This window comes from Salvelinus fontinalis, chromosome 9 (genome assembly GCF_029448725.1).
Source record: "Salvelinus fontinalis isolate EN_2023a chromosome 9, ASM2944872v1, whole genome shotgun sequence".
NCBI lineage: Eukaryota > Metazoa > Chordata > Actinopteri > Salmoniformes > Salmonidae > Salvelinus > Salvelinus fontinalis.
This window is the reverse complement of record NC_074673.1, coordinates 57,455,148-57,468,410: the sequence shown is the minus strand read 5'-3', so window position 1 is coordinate 57,468,410 and position 13,263 is coordinate 57,455,148. Positions and strand designations below refer to the sequence as shown.

The following is a 13,263-nucleotide window of genomic DNA, read 5'->3' as shown; positions in this document are numbered from 1 at the left end:
TCTCACGGCAGAGGAGAGAGAGTATCTGTGTCTCTACCACATAATTACCCTCCTCTCTGGGTCGCCATGTCTCTTTGTGTCTGCCGTTTTCTATTGCCAATTGGTGGTCACTCAGTCTGTACTTGGTTAAGCATCCATCTCTGCTTCGTATCTCTGACAGAGTGGCGATAAGCAAAATCATATTCCCTGTTTAGGGCCAGATAGCCATTTAGTCAGCTTGGAGATTTTGTTTTGTTTTTCAAATTTTGTAAATTGAACACACACAAAAAATGACTCACACCTTGGTCTGACCATATCTGCGTCGGGAGACTTTAAATCAGGCAGTGAATGAACTCATCGGAAAAGCCTGCAGATATGTGTGGGGTAACAGGACTAGGCAACGGGATGTCAGATCAACAGAGTAGCAGCAGCTTGTATGTGAGTTGCTGTCTGGGTGTGTAGAGTCAGTGTGAGTGAGAAAATGATGGAGTGGCTGTGTGTGTGTGTGTGGTGGAGTGGCTGTGTGTGTAGGGCCATGTGAGTGTGTTGGAGTGGCTGTGTGTGTGTAGGGCCATGTATGTGAGTGTGTTGGAGTGGCTGTGTGTGTAGGGCCATGTGAGTGTGTTGGAGTGGCTGTGTGTAGGGCCATGTGAGTGTGTTGGAGTGGCTGTGTGTGTAGGGCCATGTGAGTGTGTTGGAGTGGCTGTGTGTGTAGGGCCATGTGGGTGTGCATAGAGTCAGTGTGAGTGAGTAAATGATGGAGTGAGTAGCTCTGTGTCGGGCCATGTGGTTGTGTTGGAGTGGCTGTGTGGGTATTGCCATGTGAGTGTGTTGGAGTGGCTGTGTGGGTATGGCCATGTGAGTGTGTTGGAGTGGCTGTATGGGTAGGGCCATGTGAGCGTGTTGGAGTGGCTGTGTGGGTAGGGCCATGTGAGTGTGTTGGAATGGCTGTGTGGGTAGGGCCATGTGAGTGTGTTGGAATGGCTGTGTGGGTAGGGCCATGTGAGCGTGTTGGAGTGGCTGTGTGGGTAGGGCCATGTGAGCGTGTCTCTATGTGTGTGTGTCTCTATCTCTGTGTGTGAGCGCGTGATCAGGCCTACCACCGTTGTGTCGTCAGAAAACATGTCATCAAACGCAGAACCATCAAACGAGCAACAGGACAATATAGGAATAAGGTGGAATCACATTGCACAGGCTCCAACGCTCACCACATGTGGCAGGGGCTACAGTCCATTACGGATTACAAAGGAAGACCCGGACGTGATCTGCCCAACTATGCCTCTCTACCAGACGAACTCAACAACATCTTGCCGGGTGTGAGGGCTGTCAGCCACCCAGAGGATTGGGTGATCTCGCTCTCCGAGGTCGACGTGAGAAGGGTCTTTAAATCAGGTCAACACCCGCAAAGCCACGGGCCCTGACGGTATTCCAGGACGCGTTCTCAGAGAATGTGCAGAACAGCTGGCAGGCATTTTCACAGTCATTTTCAACCTCTCCGGGTCCCAGTCTGTAATCCCCACATGTTTTAAGATGACCACAATCAATTCCTGTTCCTAAGAACTCTAAGGCTTCACGCCACAATGACTACCACCCTGTACCACTCACATCTATAATCATGAAGTGCTTTGAGAGGCTGGTTATGGCACACTTTAACCTCACCATCTCAGACACCCCAGACCCACGTCAATTTGCATACCGCCCCAAAAGAGCCATAGATGACGCAATCTCAATTGCTCTCCACACTGCACTCACCCACCTAGATAAGAGGAATACCTATGTGAGAATGTGGTTCATTGACTACAGCGTTCAATACCATAATACCCTCAAAGCGCATCACTAAGCTAAGGCTCCTCGGACTGATAACCTCCCTCTGCAACTGGATCCTGGACTTCCTGACGGGCCGGCCGCAGGTGGTGAGGTTGGGCAACAACACATCCGTCATGCTGACGCTCAACATGGGTGCCCCTCAGGGGTGCGTGCTTAGTCCCTTCCTGTACTCCCTGTTCACCCACAACTGCGTGGCTGCGCACGACCTGGCAGTGTGGTGCCAGAACAACCTCTCCCTCAATGTCAGCAAGACAAAGGAGCTGATCGTGGACTACAGGACACAGAGGTCCGAGCAAGCCCCCATTCACATAGACCGGACTGCAGTGGAGCAGGTCGAAAGCTTCAAGTTCCTCTGTGTCCACTTCCCTAAGGATCTATCATGGTCCACACACACCAACACAGTCGTGAAGAGTCGCTGCATAACCGCTTGGATTCTTGACAGTCATGTTTTACATAACTTGTAGAGCGTGAGACAGAGAGAGAAAAGACTCTAGAAAAATATTAAAAACAACCAGAACTTGATTGAAAACAAGGCTCACAAAATTTTATCAGCATATTGAATGCGCGACCCGGGGTGGCAAACTCATGGATCATTGTTATTCTAACTTCCGCGACGCATATAAAGCCCTCCCTCACCCTCCTTTCAGAAAATCTGACCACGACTCCATTTTGTTGCTCCCAGCCTATAGACTAAAACAGGAAGCGCCCGTGCTCATGTCTGTTCAACGCTGGTCCGACCAATCGGATTCCACGCTTCAACATTGCTTCGATCACGTGGACTGGGATATGTCACGCATAGCGTCGGACGATAACATTGATGAATACGCTGATTTGGTGAGCAAGTTTGTTTAGCAAGTGCATCGGTGATGTTGTACCCAGAGCGTCTATTAAAACATTCCCCAACCAGAAACCGTGGAATGATGGCAGCATTCGCGCAAAACAGAAAGCGCAAACCACTGCTTTTAATCAGGGCAAGGTGACCGGAAACATGGCCTGAATACAAACAGTGTAGCTATTCCCTCCGCAAGGCAATCAAACAAGCTAAGTGTCAGTATAGAGACAAAGTAGAGTCGCAATTCAAAAGATCAGACACGAGAGGTATCTGGCAGGGTCTACAGTCAATCACGGACTACAAAAGGAAAACCAGCCCCGTCGCGGACCACGATGTCTTGCTCCCAGACAAACTAAACAACTTCTTTGCTCACTTTGAGGACAATACAGTGCCACTGACACGGCCCACTACCAAAACCTGCAGACTCTCCTTCACTGCAGCCAACGTGAGTAAAACATTTAAACCCTCGCAAGGCTGCCGGCCCAGCTGGCTGTTTTTTTTTACGGACATTTTCGATCAATCCTTATCCCAGTCTGCTGTTCCCAAATGCTTCAAGAGGGCCACCATTGTTCCTGTTCCCAAGAAAGCGAAGGTAACTGAGCTAAATGACTATCGCCCCGTAGCACTCACTTCCGTCATCATGAAGTGCTTTGAGAGAGTAGTCAAGGACCATATCACCTCCACCCTACCTGACACCCTAGACCCACTCCAATTTGCTTACCGCCCCAATAGGTCCATAGACGACGCAATCGCAACCACACTGCACACTGCCCTAACCCATCTGGACAAGAGGAATACCTATGTAAGAATGCTGTTCATCGACTACAGCTCAGCATTTAACATCATAGTACCCTCCAAACTCATCATTAGGCTCGAGACCCTGGGTCTAGACCCCGCCCTGTGCAACTGGGTCCTGGACTTCCTGACGGGCCACCCCCAGGTGGTGAGGGTAGGAAACAACATCTCCACCCCGCTGATCCTCAACACTGGGGCCCCACAAGGGTGTGTTCTCAGCCCTCTCCTGTACTCCCTGTTCACCCACGACTGCGTGGCCCTGCACGCCTCCAACTCAATCATCAAGTTTGCAGACGACACTGCAGTGGTAGGCTTGATTACCAACAAGGACGAGACGGCCTACAGGGAGGAGGTGAGGGCCCTCGGAGTGTGGTGTCAGAAGAATAACCTCACACTCAATGTCAACAAAACAAAGGAGATGATTGTGGACTTAAGGAAACAGCAGAGGGAGCAGCCCCCTATCCACATAGACGGGACAGTAGTGGAGAGGGTAGTAAGTTTTAAAGTTCCTTGGCGTACACATCACGGACAAACTGAAATGGTCCACCCACACAGTGTGGTGAAGGCGCAGCAACCTCAGGAGGCTGAAGAAATTCGGCTTGTCACCAAAAACACTCAAACTTTTACAGATGCACAATCGAGAGCATCCTGTCGGGCTGTATCACCGCCTGGTATGGCAACTGCTCCGCCCACAACCGTAAGGCTCTCCAGAGGGTAGTGAGGTCTGCACAACGCATCACCGGGGCCAAACTACCTGCCCTCCAGGACACCTACACCCCCCGATGTCACAGGAAAGCCAAAAATATCAAGGACAACAACAACACGAGCCACTGCCTGTTCACCCCGTTATCATCCAGAAGGCGAGGTCAGTACAGGTGCATCAAAGCGTGGACCGAGAAACTGAAAAACAGCTTCTATCTCAAGGCCATCAGACTGTTAAACAGCCACCACTCACATTGAGTGGCTGCTGCCAACATACTGACTCAACTCCAGCCACTTTAATAATGGAAAAATGTATGTAATAAATGTATCACTAGCCACATTAAACAATGCCACTTCATATAATGTTTACATACCCTACATTACTCATCTCATATGTATATACTGTACTCTATACCATCTACTGCATCTTGCCTATGCCGTTCGGCCATAGCTCATTCATATATTTTTATGTGCATATTCTTATTCATTCCTTTTTAATTCCCTGAAGTATTTACATGGTATGTAACTTACAAGTGATACATAGTGTAACTGTCATCCATGTACATTTTGTATATTTATGAGAATTGTATTTTTGCCATAAACGTATATGTATTTAATTGTTGTACCTGTACACTGTATGTACTGTTTATTATTCCTACTGTAACGGTATTTCATTATGCTCATTGCTTTATACTGTATTTACTGAAACGCTGTACCACTTTACTGATTTCAAAATATCTACTAATTCTATTTCATTCCAACAAAGCTATCTGAATATGAATTTGACAGAGAGAGAGACCGAGACAGAGACAGAGAGACAGACCGAGAGAGAGAGAGACAGACCGAGAGAGAGAGAGAGAGAGAGAGAGAGAGAGAGAGAGAGAGAGAGAGAGAGAGAGAGAGAGAGAGAGAGAGAGAGAGAGAGAGAGAGAGAGAGAGAGAGAGAGAGAGAGAGAGAGAGAGAGAGAGAGAGAGAGAGAGAGAGAGAGAGAGAGAGAGAGAGAGAGAGAGAGAGAGAGAGAGAGAGAGAGAGAGAGAGAGAGAGAGAGAGAGAGAGAGAGAGAGAGAGAGAGAGAGAGAGAGAGAGAGAGAGAGAGAGAGAGAGAGAGACAGACAGAGAGAGACAGAGAGAGAGAGAGACAGAGAGACAGAGAGAGAGACAGAGAGAGAGAGACAGAGAGAGAGAGAGAGACATTTCCTGCATATCCTGACCACATGTAAAAAATATAAAACAATGTGTCATTTCCCCACATTAAAAAAAATAAAAAACTTATTGAAGGTTTCAAAGACCTCTCTGATGAGAGTAGGCTACCCGTCCTGTTGGGGGAGGACGCAGAGAGCTGTGGGTTGGCAGCGCACTACATTGCTGCCTGCCATAAGACAAGGGACAGTGTCTGACAGACCAACCTGCACATGTCCTCTATGCCATAGTATTGTTATTGTCCATTGTATAGCTATTTTTACCCCGGATTATTGTTGTTAAGGATGATCCGTTTGACAATCTTGGTTATTATTATTTAAATTATGTTCATATTTTAAATCAATCACTTAATCTCCAAAGTACACATCTGGCAACATGTACATTGTTAAGTAATGCCAATAAAGCAAATTGAATTTAATAAAATTGAATGTAACAAAATTGAGATGAGAGAGAGAGACAGACACAGAGAGACACAGACAGACAGAGACACAGAGAGAGACAGAGAGAGACAGAGAGAGACAGAGAGAGACAGAGAGAGACAGAGAGAGACAGAGAGAGACAGAGAGAGACAGAGAGACACAAACAGAGAGAGACACAGACAGAGAGACAGAGAGACACAGACACACACAGAGAGACACACACACAGAGAGACAGAGAGACAGAGAGACACACAGAGACACAGAGAGACAGAGACACAGAGACACAGAGACACAGAGACACAGAGACACAGACACACAGAGACACAGACACAGAGAGACAGACAGACAGAGACACAGACAGACAGACAGAGACACAGACAGACAGACAGAGACACAGACAGACAGAGAGACAGACACATAGACAGACACAGACAGACACAGACAGAGACACAGACAGAGACACAGACAGAGACACAGACAGACAGGCACAGACAGACACACACACACACAGAGACACAGACAGAGACACACAGACAGAGACACTTACATTACATTCGATTATTGACTGTTACCATTTTATTGTTACTATTTTTATATTTAATTTTTGTATTATTATTTACAGACAGACAGAGTCATTGTTTATAATTTTATTACAGATGTAGACTGTAGACATTGTTGACTTTGGCAGACATTGACACAATGTTTTTCATGCCAATAAAGCAGCTTGAATTTGAAAAAAATTGAATTTGACACACAGACAGAGACACAGACAAACACAGACAGAGACACAGACAGACAGAGACACAGACAGACAGAGACACAGACAGACAGAGACACAGACAGACAGAGACACAGACAGACAGAGACACAGACAGACAGAGACACAGACAGACAGAGACACAGACAGAAAGACAGACAGAGACAGAGACACACACACACACACAGACAGAGACACACACACACACACACAAAGACACAGACAGAAACATAGACACAGACAGAAACATAGAAACAGACAGACAGAGACACACACACAGACAGAGACACACAGACAGAGACACACACACACACAGACAGACAGGCAGACACAGACAGAGACACAGACAGGCAGACACAGACAGACGAGACAGACACAGACAGGCACAGAGACATAGACACACACACACAGACAGACAGAGACACAGACAGACAGACACAGACAGGCAGACACAGACAGGCAGACAGGTAGACACAGACAGGCAGAAACAGACAGGCAGACAGGCAGACCAGACAGGCAGACACAGACAGGCAGACACAGACAGGCAGACACAGACAGGCAGACAGGTAGACACAGACAGGCAGAAACAGACAGGCAGACAGGCAGACCAGACAGGCAGACCAGACAAGGGGGGGGGGGCAAGTGGGCAGTGAGTGAGCTTGTAATGGGAAAGAAAGAAGCAAGAAGGAAAGCAAGAGCCCTTCCATAATTCTGCTGGAATATTAGCTGATGGAGGGAGGAAGGGGAAGAAGAGGAGGAGAAGGAGGGGGGGGATAGGGGAACCGCTGTGAGCATCGGGCCTCTGAACACTCCCCCACATGTGGTGTCAATTAGGAACAATCTTGTTTTCTACCCACCGCTGCAGAGAAAGGAGGGTTTTTGAGTAGTGTGTGTACGTGCGTTTGTGTTTTTTTGGTCTGCAGACCTGCCAGAGAAACAGGCTAGATATTCGTTTTATATCAATGTCTTTAACTTTTAAGCACAAGTAGACTCAGCCTTTTCAGGCTGTTCACACGAAGACGAGCAGGCCCTCAAACGAGCACAATCACACGAGCATACAACACAAGTAAAGCGTGGACGACGCGCATCGGCTCGAGGGCTCAACACGCTGCTGACTGTACACACAAAAAAGGTGAATGCGCACGGAGTTAAGTGCTGATGGAATCATTTTTAAAAGGTGCATAAAAAAAAGTTGTTCTAATTTACTGGGAAAGTCCACAAAAAGTGAGACTTTGTCCTCGTGTTTCTTGGCTATCTACATTGTTTTGTTCACAAGCTCGGGTTGCTAGTGAAGAGAGATGCCGTTTACTACTAGTCGGATCCAAAATCACAAGTGACATGACTTGAGTGACCCGTTACCGCGGTAACCGCCCCTTCTTAAAAGGGTCCAGCTGAACATTTTCGTCATCTCATAAAAACGTTGTCAAAAGTCTCAGGTCACAAAAACATTATTTTTTTTAATGAGATGTAGCAATATACCACATTACTTCTTACTAATAGAGGTCTGTTTTAGAAACATTACAATGCATATCAAAAGATCTGTTTTTTTATCTACCTGCAGCAGTGGCTGGTGGACAAACGTTTTTATTTTAGGCCCTTATCGGGGTTTCCGTTAGCCGGTAATTGCCGGATGTTGGCTGCTTATAAGCTGATAAATACAAATCGTAGCCGGGGCTTCGGTTTCAGCACCATTCTCTCACTCCTTGCACGCCGTCTTACGTGCATGTGCCTGCTGCTGAGGAGAGCGAGCGCAAGAGAGGAGCCTTGGCATGGCCAAATGCAGGCTACGGTGCAACTCGCTAATCAGGTAGGATGCAATTATTACGTTTGGATGCATTTATTTTCATCGTATTTATAAATCATTTATTTAAAAAAAAATCGGCATTATTAATGTATATCGTTGTTTTTGAAACTCCACTCTTGGTTAAGGGCTTGTAAAGTAAGCATTTCACTGTGAGGTTGTATTCGGTGCATGTGACTAATAACATTTGATTATTATTGTAGGCCTATTTATTTATTCATCTAAACCAGTTCTTTAAAAATGTCAAATGTGTTCGATTTCATTCCGTTGACATTTTCGGTGGCTAAATGAAGTTCAATCTGTCTTCTTAATTGTGCAGGCCCGTAGTAAAATAAATATAATTATTGTCTTATTGCTGTCATTTGTTGGGTAAAGTAAGCACTAGCCTTTCTTGGTAATTGCTGCAATATAGCCCGTTCAAAACGTTAGTGACGGTTTAAACCAGTCCGTATGTGTTTTGTTCGTTATTCCGTTGAGCCAATTTAAGTTACAACTGTAATGTTGTGTTTGCCTCAAAAGAATATCCTGCTCGTATTTTCCATATAATTGCTCGACTTATTTTCGATATTACCCTGACAATGTTTACAAACTTTTGTGAAGGTTTTGTGTGGTGCGACTATTAGCCTACTATACTGCAGGCCTACGATATGAATGCAGTGCACGCCGGCGCACCAACTGACTCCGACAGTTGAACTTGAGGTGAGGAAGAATGTGTTAGGCCTATCAGAGATACTCCTATAATCTAACAATATCATGAATATTTTTATAAAAACGTACAAATTAGGCCTCCCGAGTGCGTCACTACAGCCCCGGGTTCAATCCCAGGCTGTGTCACAGCCGGCCGTGACCGGGACAGGGGGAGGGTTCGGCCGTAGGGTTAGTTGCAGCGATGAGACAAATCTGTAACTACCAATTCGAAAAAATCACGAAATTGGGGAGAAAAAGGGGGGTAAAAATACATATGTTAAAATATTAATAGGCCTATCAGAGAGTGGATGCCTAAGCCTACAGTGCTCAACTCTCCGACAGCTGAACCGAGACGGACAATTGCTTTGGGAGAGTAAAAAACAATAAAATAATATGCTATAAAGTTTTGCATATGCTGCACACCGAAACACAAGGAATAGTATTAGTAATTTGTTATATTTGTAGGGATATGTAAATGTGGCTGATATGGCCAATAACTCTTGTTTAATGATGGTGCTGGCTGCGTGGGTGGATGCCGTAACGGGTTACACACCCAATGCATATGGACGACCGGTACATTTCTCAAATCGAGATCTCGGGACTTTAGATGGTTCTTAATGTAGGTGCAGTCAGATTCGAGAAGAAGTGCATGTCAAGTGTCAAATGAAAACATCTGCAGTTCTATCTGCATAAACCCATTTGAACTTGGCACGACAAGGTTCTATCTGCAATCCAATCACGAGCCTGAACAAATAGACGGGCCAATCAGAACACATCTTTGCCATCTCTCTCTCTAAGTATGGTTAAGACTAGTCTAGCCAGAAGTAACGGCACACAAGCAAAAAAACAAGACTGTCGGAAATCTTAAAGTAAATGATCACGTTGCTGTTCAGTGATGGCAGGTATTTGTCGGACGATCATTTCTTAATGTATTTGATGACGGGTTCGGACTATCTTGGTAAAACTGTTTGATCATTTATGCATTCAATTGCCATGAAGTTTAATCTGGGTACCTTTAAGGTGAGGACCTTGATGGGTTATGAAATAAGAATTCACTACAGAACTGTTGAGATCTGGGACGTGAACAATTTGAGGTTCAAGATCTCAGAACTACAGTATGCTTCGCGAAAGATAGAGCTTTAGTCCTACGGTCACGAAATATCTGATCAATGAAAAACTTCAAATGAAAATCACATGTCCGGTGCCAAATGTTTCTAAGAGAAAACTCTGGTGTGCCTGTATGTGTGTGTGTGTGTGTGTGTGTGTGCCTGTGTGCCTGTGTGCCTGTGTGCCTGTGTGCCTGTGTGCGTGTGTGCGTGTGTGCGTGTGTGTTCGCTGGGAATTAAGGATGTTTTATTGCCCCGTCATGCATACTCACACGGCTGATTATGCTCTGGGACTGGTTGCGAGGCAGACGCGTCACTGGACACACATGCCGTCACACACACCAAACACACACTCTCTCTCTCTCTCTCAGGAAGTTCTGCTTGTTTCAGACAGACAAGAGGAAGTCTCCCCTCTAAAAGATTCATGGGCGTCCTTCAATTATGTATCCCCTTTCAAATTGTCCTGTTTAGACAACGTGAATTATTCATCCCTTCGTTGGCTCCCAGATGGATGGTTCCCTGTGCTGCCTTTGATAGAGGGAGTGATAAACCAGCATCTACACCACTGTTGACTTACAAATCGACTATCCCCCATACTATCAAGCAATGTCAATCTACAATCCTCCATTGGTCAGCTTGTGAAGAAATAGCCTGTTCCAAACAGACTGACACAGTTGTAGGACGATAGATCCCTAATTCGTGAAACCAGTAGGAATAGGCTGCATTAAAAAAAAAATGAAAATAAAGTGTTGATAAACGACTATGTCTTCACATTACAAGCGCAGCAATGCACACATGGCAGTTCGTTCCATAATGCAATTAGGCACTGTACATGCGGGAGGTTTCGTGTGACAGAAATTAAAATAGCAGTTTGAAATGTAGAAAGAAGGGAGATAAAGGTGCAACAATTAGCATGGGTTGATAAAGACTAGGATTGTGCCTTTGGCTACTGGACTATGAAATAAAGCGGATTTGAAAACCAATAGAGCAATTGCATATGGAAGTCTTTATAAAAGAATGGCCTCCACGTTTCTATGGTGGTATTTTGGCTACTTTGAAGCAAGGTAAGACATGCCTCATAACGTGCAGTACAACTTGCAGGTTTCAAAAAAAAAAATGAAGGACGTGTTTTCAAAATGCCTACTGCCTCTAGCTCATTGCAAAGTGGTGTGTGAAGTGCTCAAGTCTGCCTACCGTTGCCAATGCACTTGAATGACGAATGGGAAGTAGTCATCAATAACAAGTTGAGAAGGAAAAAAAGTTGCTCTTTTTAAATCGTGGCCATCGAAGCGGTTTTAAGAAGTGATTGCGTATAGAACTGTTGCGCAGTGATTGGGCTTATTAAAATCATGTTTTCACTCCAGCAGCACACAGGAGCAGAAAGTGCTGGGCCAGTTAGTCCAGACGATAACCATACCTCTGGCGATGTACTTCCTGTAATAAGTCTGGCATGTAACTAGAGACGACCTTTTGACCCCTGGGCCGGCTAGACAGACAGACAGACAGACAGACAGACAGACAGAGAGACACAGAGACACAGAGACACAGAGACACAGAGACAGAGAGACAGAGAGACAGAGAGACAGAGAGACAGAGAGACAGAGAGACAGAGAGAGAGAGAGAGAGACAGAGAGAGAGAGAGAGAGAAGCAGGGCTAGTCTGCGTGTAGGAGAAGGAGTGCATGGAGTCTATGCCGAAGCACCAGGTGTGTGTGTGTGTGCGCATGGGAGGGGTGGGGGGGTGGGTGGGGGGATAGACACTGAAAACAGGGTTGGGACTTAAGGTACTGAGCCACAATAAGGTGAGGGGGTTTGAGTGCTCTCCCCTTCAAAGCCTATCTGCCTTGGGGCACTCTTGGGGGGAAAAAAGCCCTCACCCCTCTTACAGTCCCTCGACCTCCCAAAGACTAGCCTCTGCAAAAGACAAAAGAGGGCTTAGAGGGGCAAAAGCACCCTGTCCTACTGACTGTTCTCTTTAATAAGCCCCCCCCCCCTTCCCACCCCAATAAAAGTATGTGTGAGCTAGAGAGTGTGTGTGTGCGCGCCTTAACTCACCAGCTGAACGTAGGCCACTTTATAATCCGGCCTCTTCACTTTCTGGTTGAGGTGGTTTCTCTTCTTATTCGTACCTGTGAGATGAAGCGAGAGAGAGAGAGAGAGAGCATGAGAGACAGAGCAAGAGAGCGCTGTGGTTAGTAAAAATAAAAAAAAGTTGCAACCAAGTAAAATAGAGCAGATCCTGGTCCTGTTGACTGAGGAATGCAGGTTAACCTCTTACTTCCCCAGTCGGCGGTAATGACATCATGCGTATCAGCGAGAGAGAAACGACCACAACCAAACGAGAGGGACTGTTGCTGTAGATTAGAGTAAGCTTCATGTATTATGGAAGGATGTTTGCATCTTGCTGTTGACGACGCAGCGTGTCAATGTTTAAACGGTAGGCCTATAAACTATTAGCAGAACTATGGAAAAGTATTTATTTTTTTTATTTTTTTATTAGGATCGCCAATTACGTGGCTACTGTTCCTGGGGCCAAAACAGGAAACAAAACACAAGAAATAAAACACAGAACACGACATAATAAAACGTAAAAAAAACAATACAAAATACATCAAAATGTCTCTCTTCGTAGTCCCCATCATGCCGTAAGGTGTTCTTTTAAAAAAGAAAAATAAATAAATACTATATATATATATATATATAAATAGAGATGTTTTTATTGCTAGCTTGAGTTACCTGTGGTGGCAGAGAGTTCCATGTAGTCATGGCTCTATTTAATACTGTGCGTTTCCCAGCCTCTGTTCTGGCTGGACCTGGGGAATTTGAAGACACCTCTGGCTGCATGACCTGCACGGTGCCGATGAGGGTCCGAACGGTGAGCCAACTGCTTGAGCAGACATTTCAGTACCCTTAACCCATCAGCACCTCACACAAAGACCAACAGTGATGCAGTCAGTCTCTCCTCAGCTTTGACCCAGGAGAGATTGACATGCATACCCACTGACATTCGCCCTCCATCTACATCTAAACGCTGCACTGTTTCTGGGCCAACTGCAATTTCCCTATGCCCTTTGGCGCACATGACCACACATCTGGGCAGTAGTCCAGAAGTGACAAAACGAGGGCCTGTAGGACCTGGCTGGTTGATTTACATGTCA

The 13,263-nt window shown here is 45.8% G+C and overlaps 1 protein-coding gene across 1 annotated transcript in view; it reads right to left on the bottom strand.

Annotated features, from left to right (window-relative positions):
* mrpl23 (mitochondrial ribosomal protein L23) overlaps positions 1 to 13,263 on the bottom strand; it is a 100,803-nt gene that overhangs the window by 46,556 nt on the left and 40,984 nt on the right. Inside the window, exon 4 of the mRNA XM_055934948.1 lies at positions 12,161 to 12,234. Within this exon, the coding sequence (XP_055790923.1) occupies positions 12,161 to 12,234 (74 nt within the window). The remainder of the gene's footprint in view (positions 1 to 12,160; positions 12,235 to 13,263) is intronic.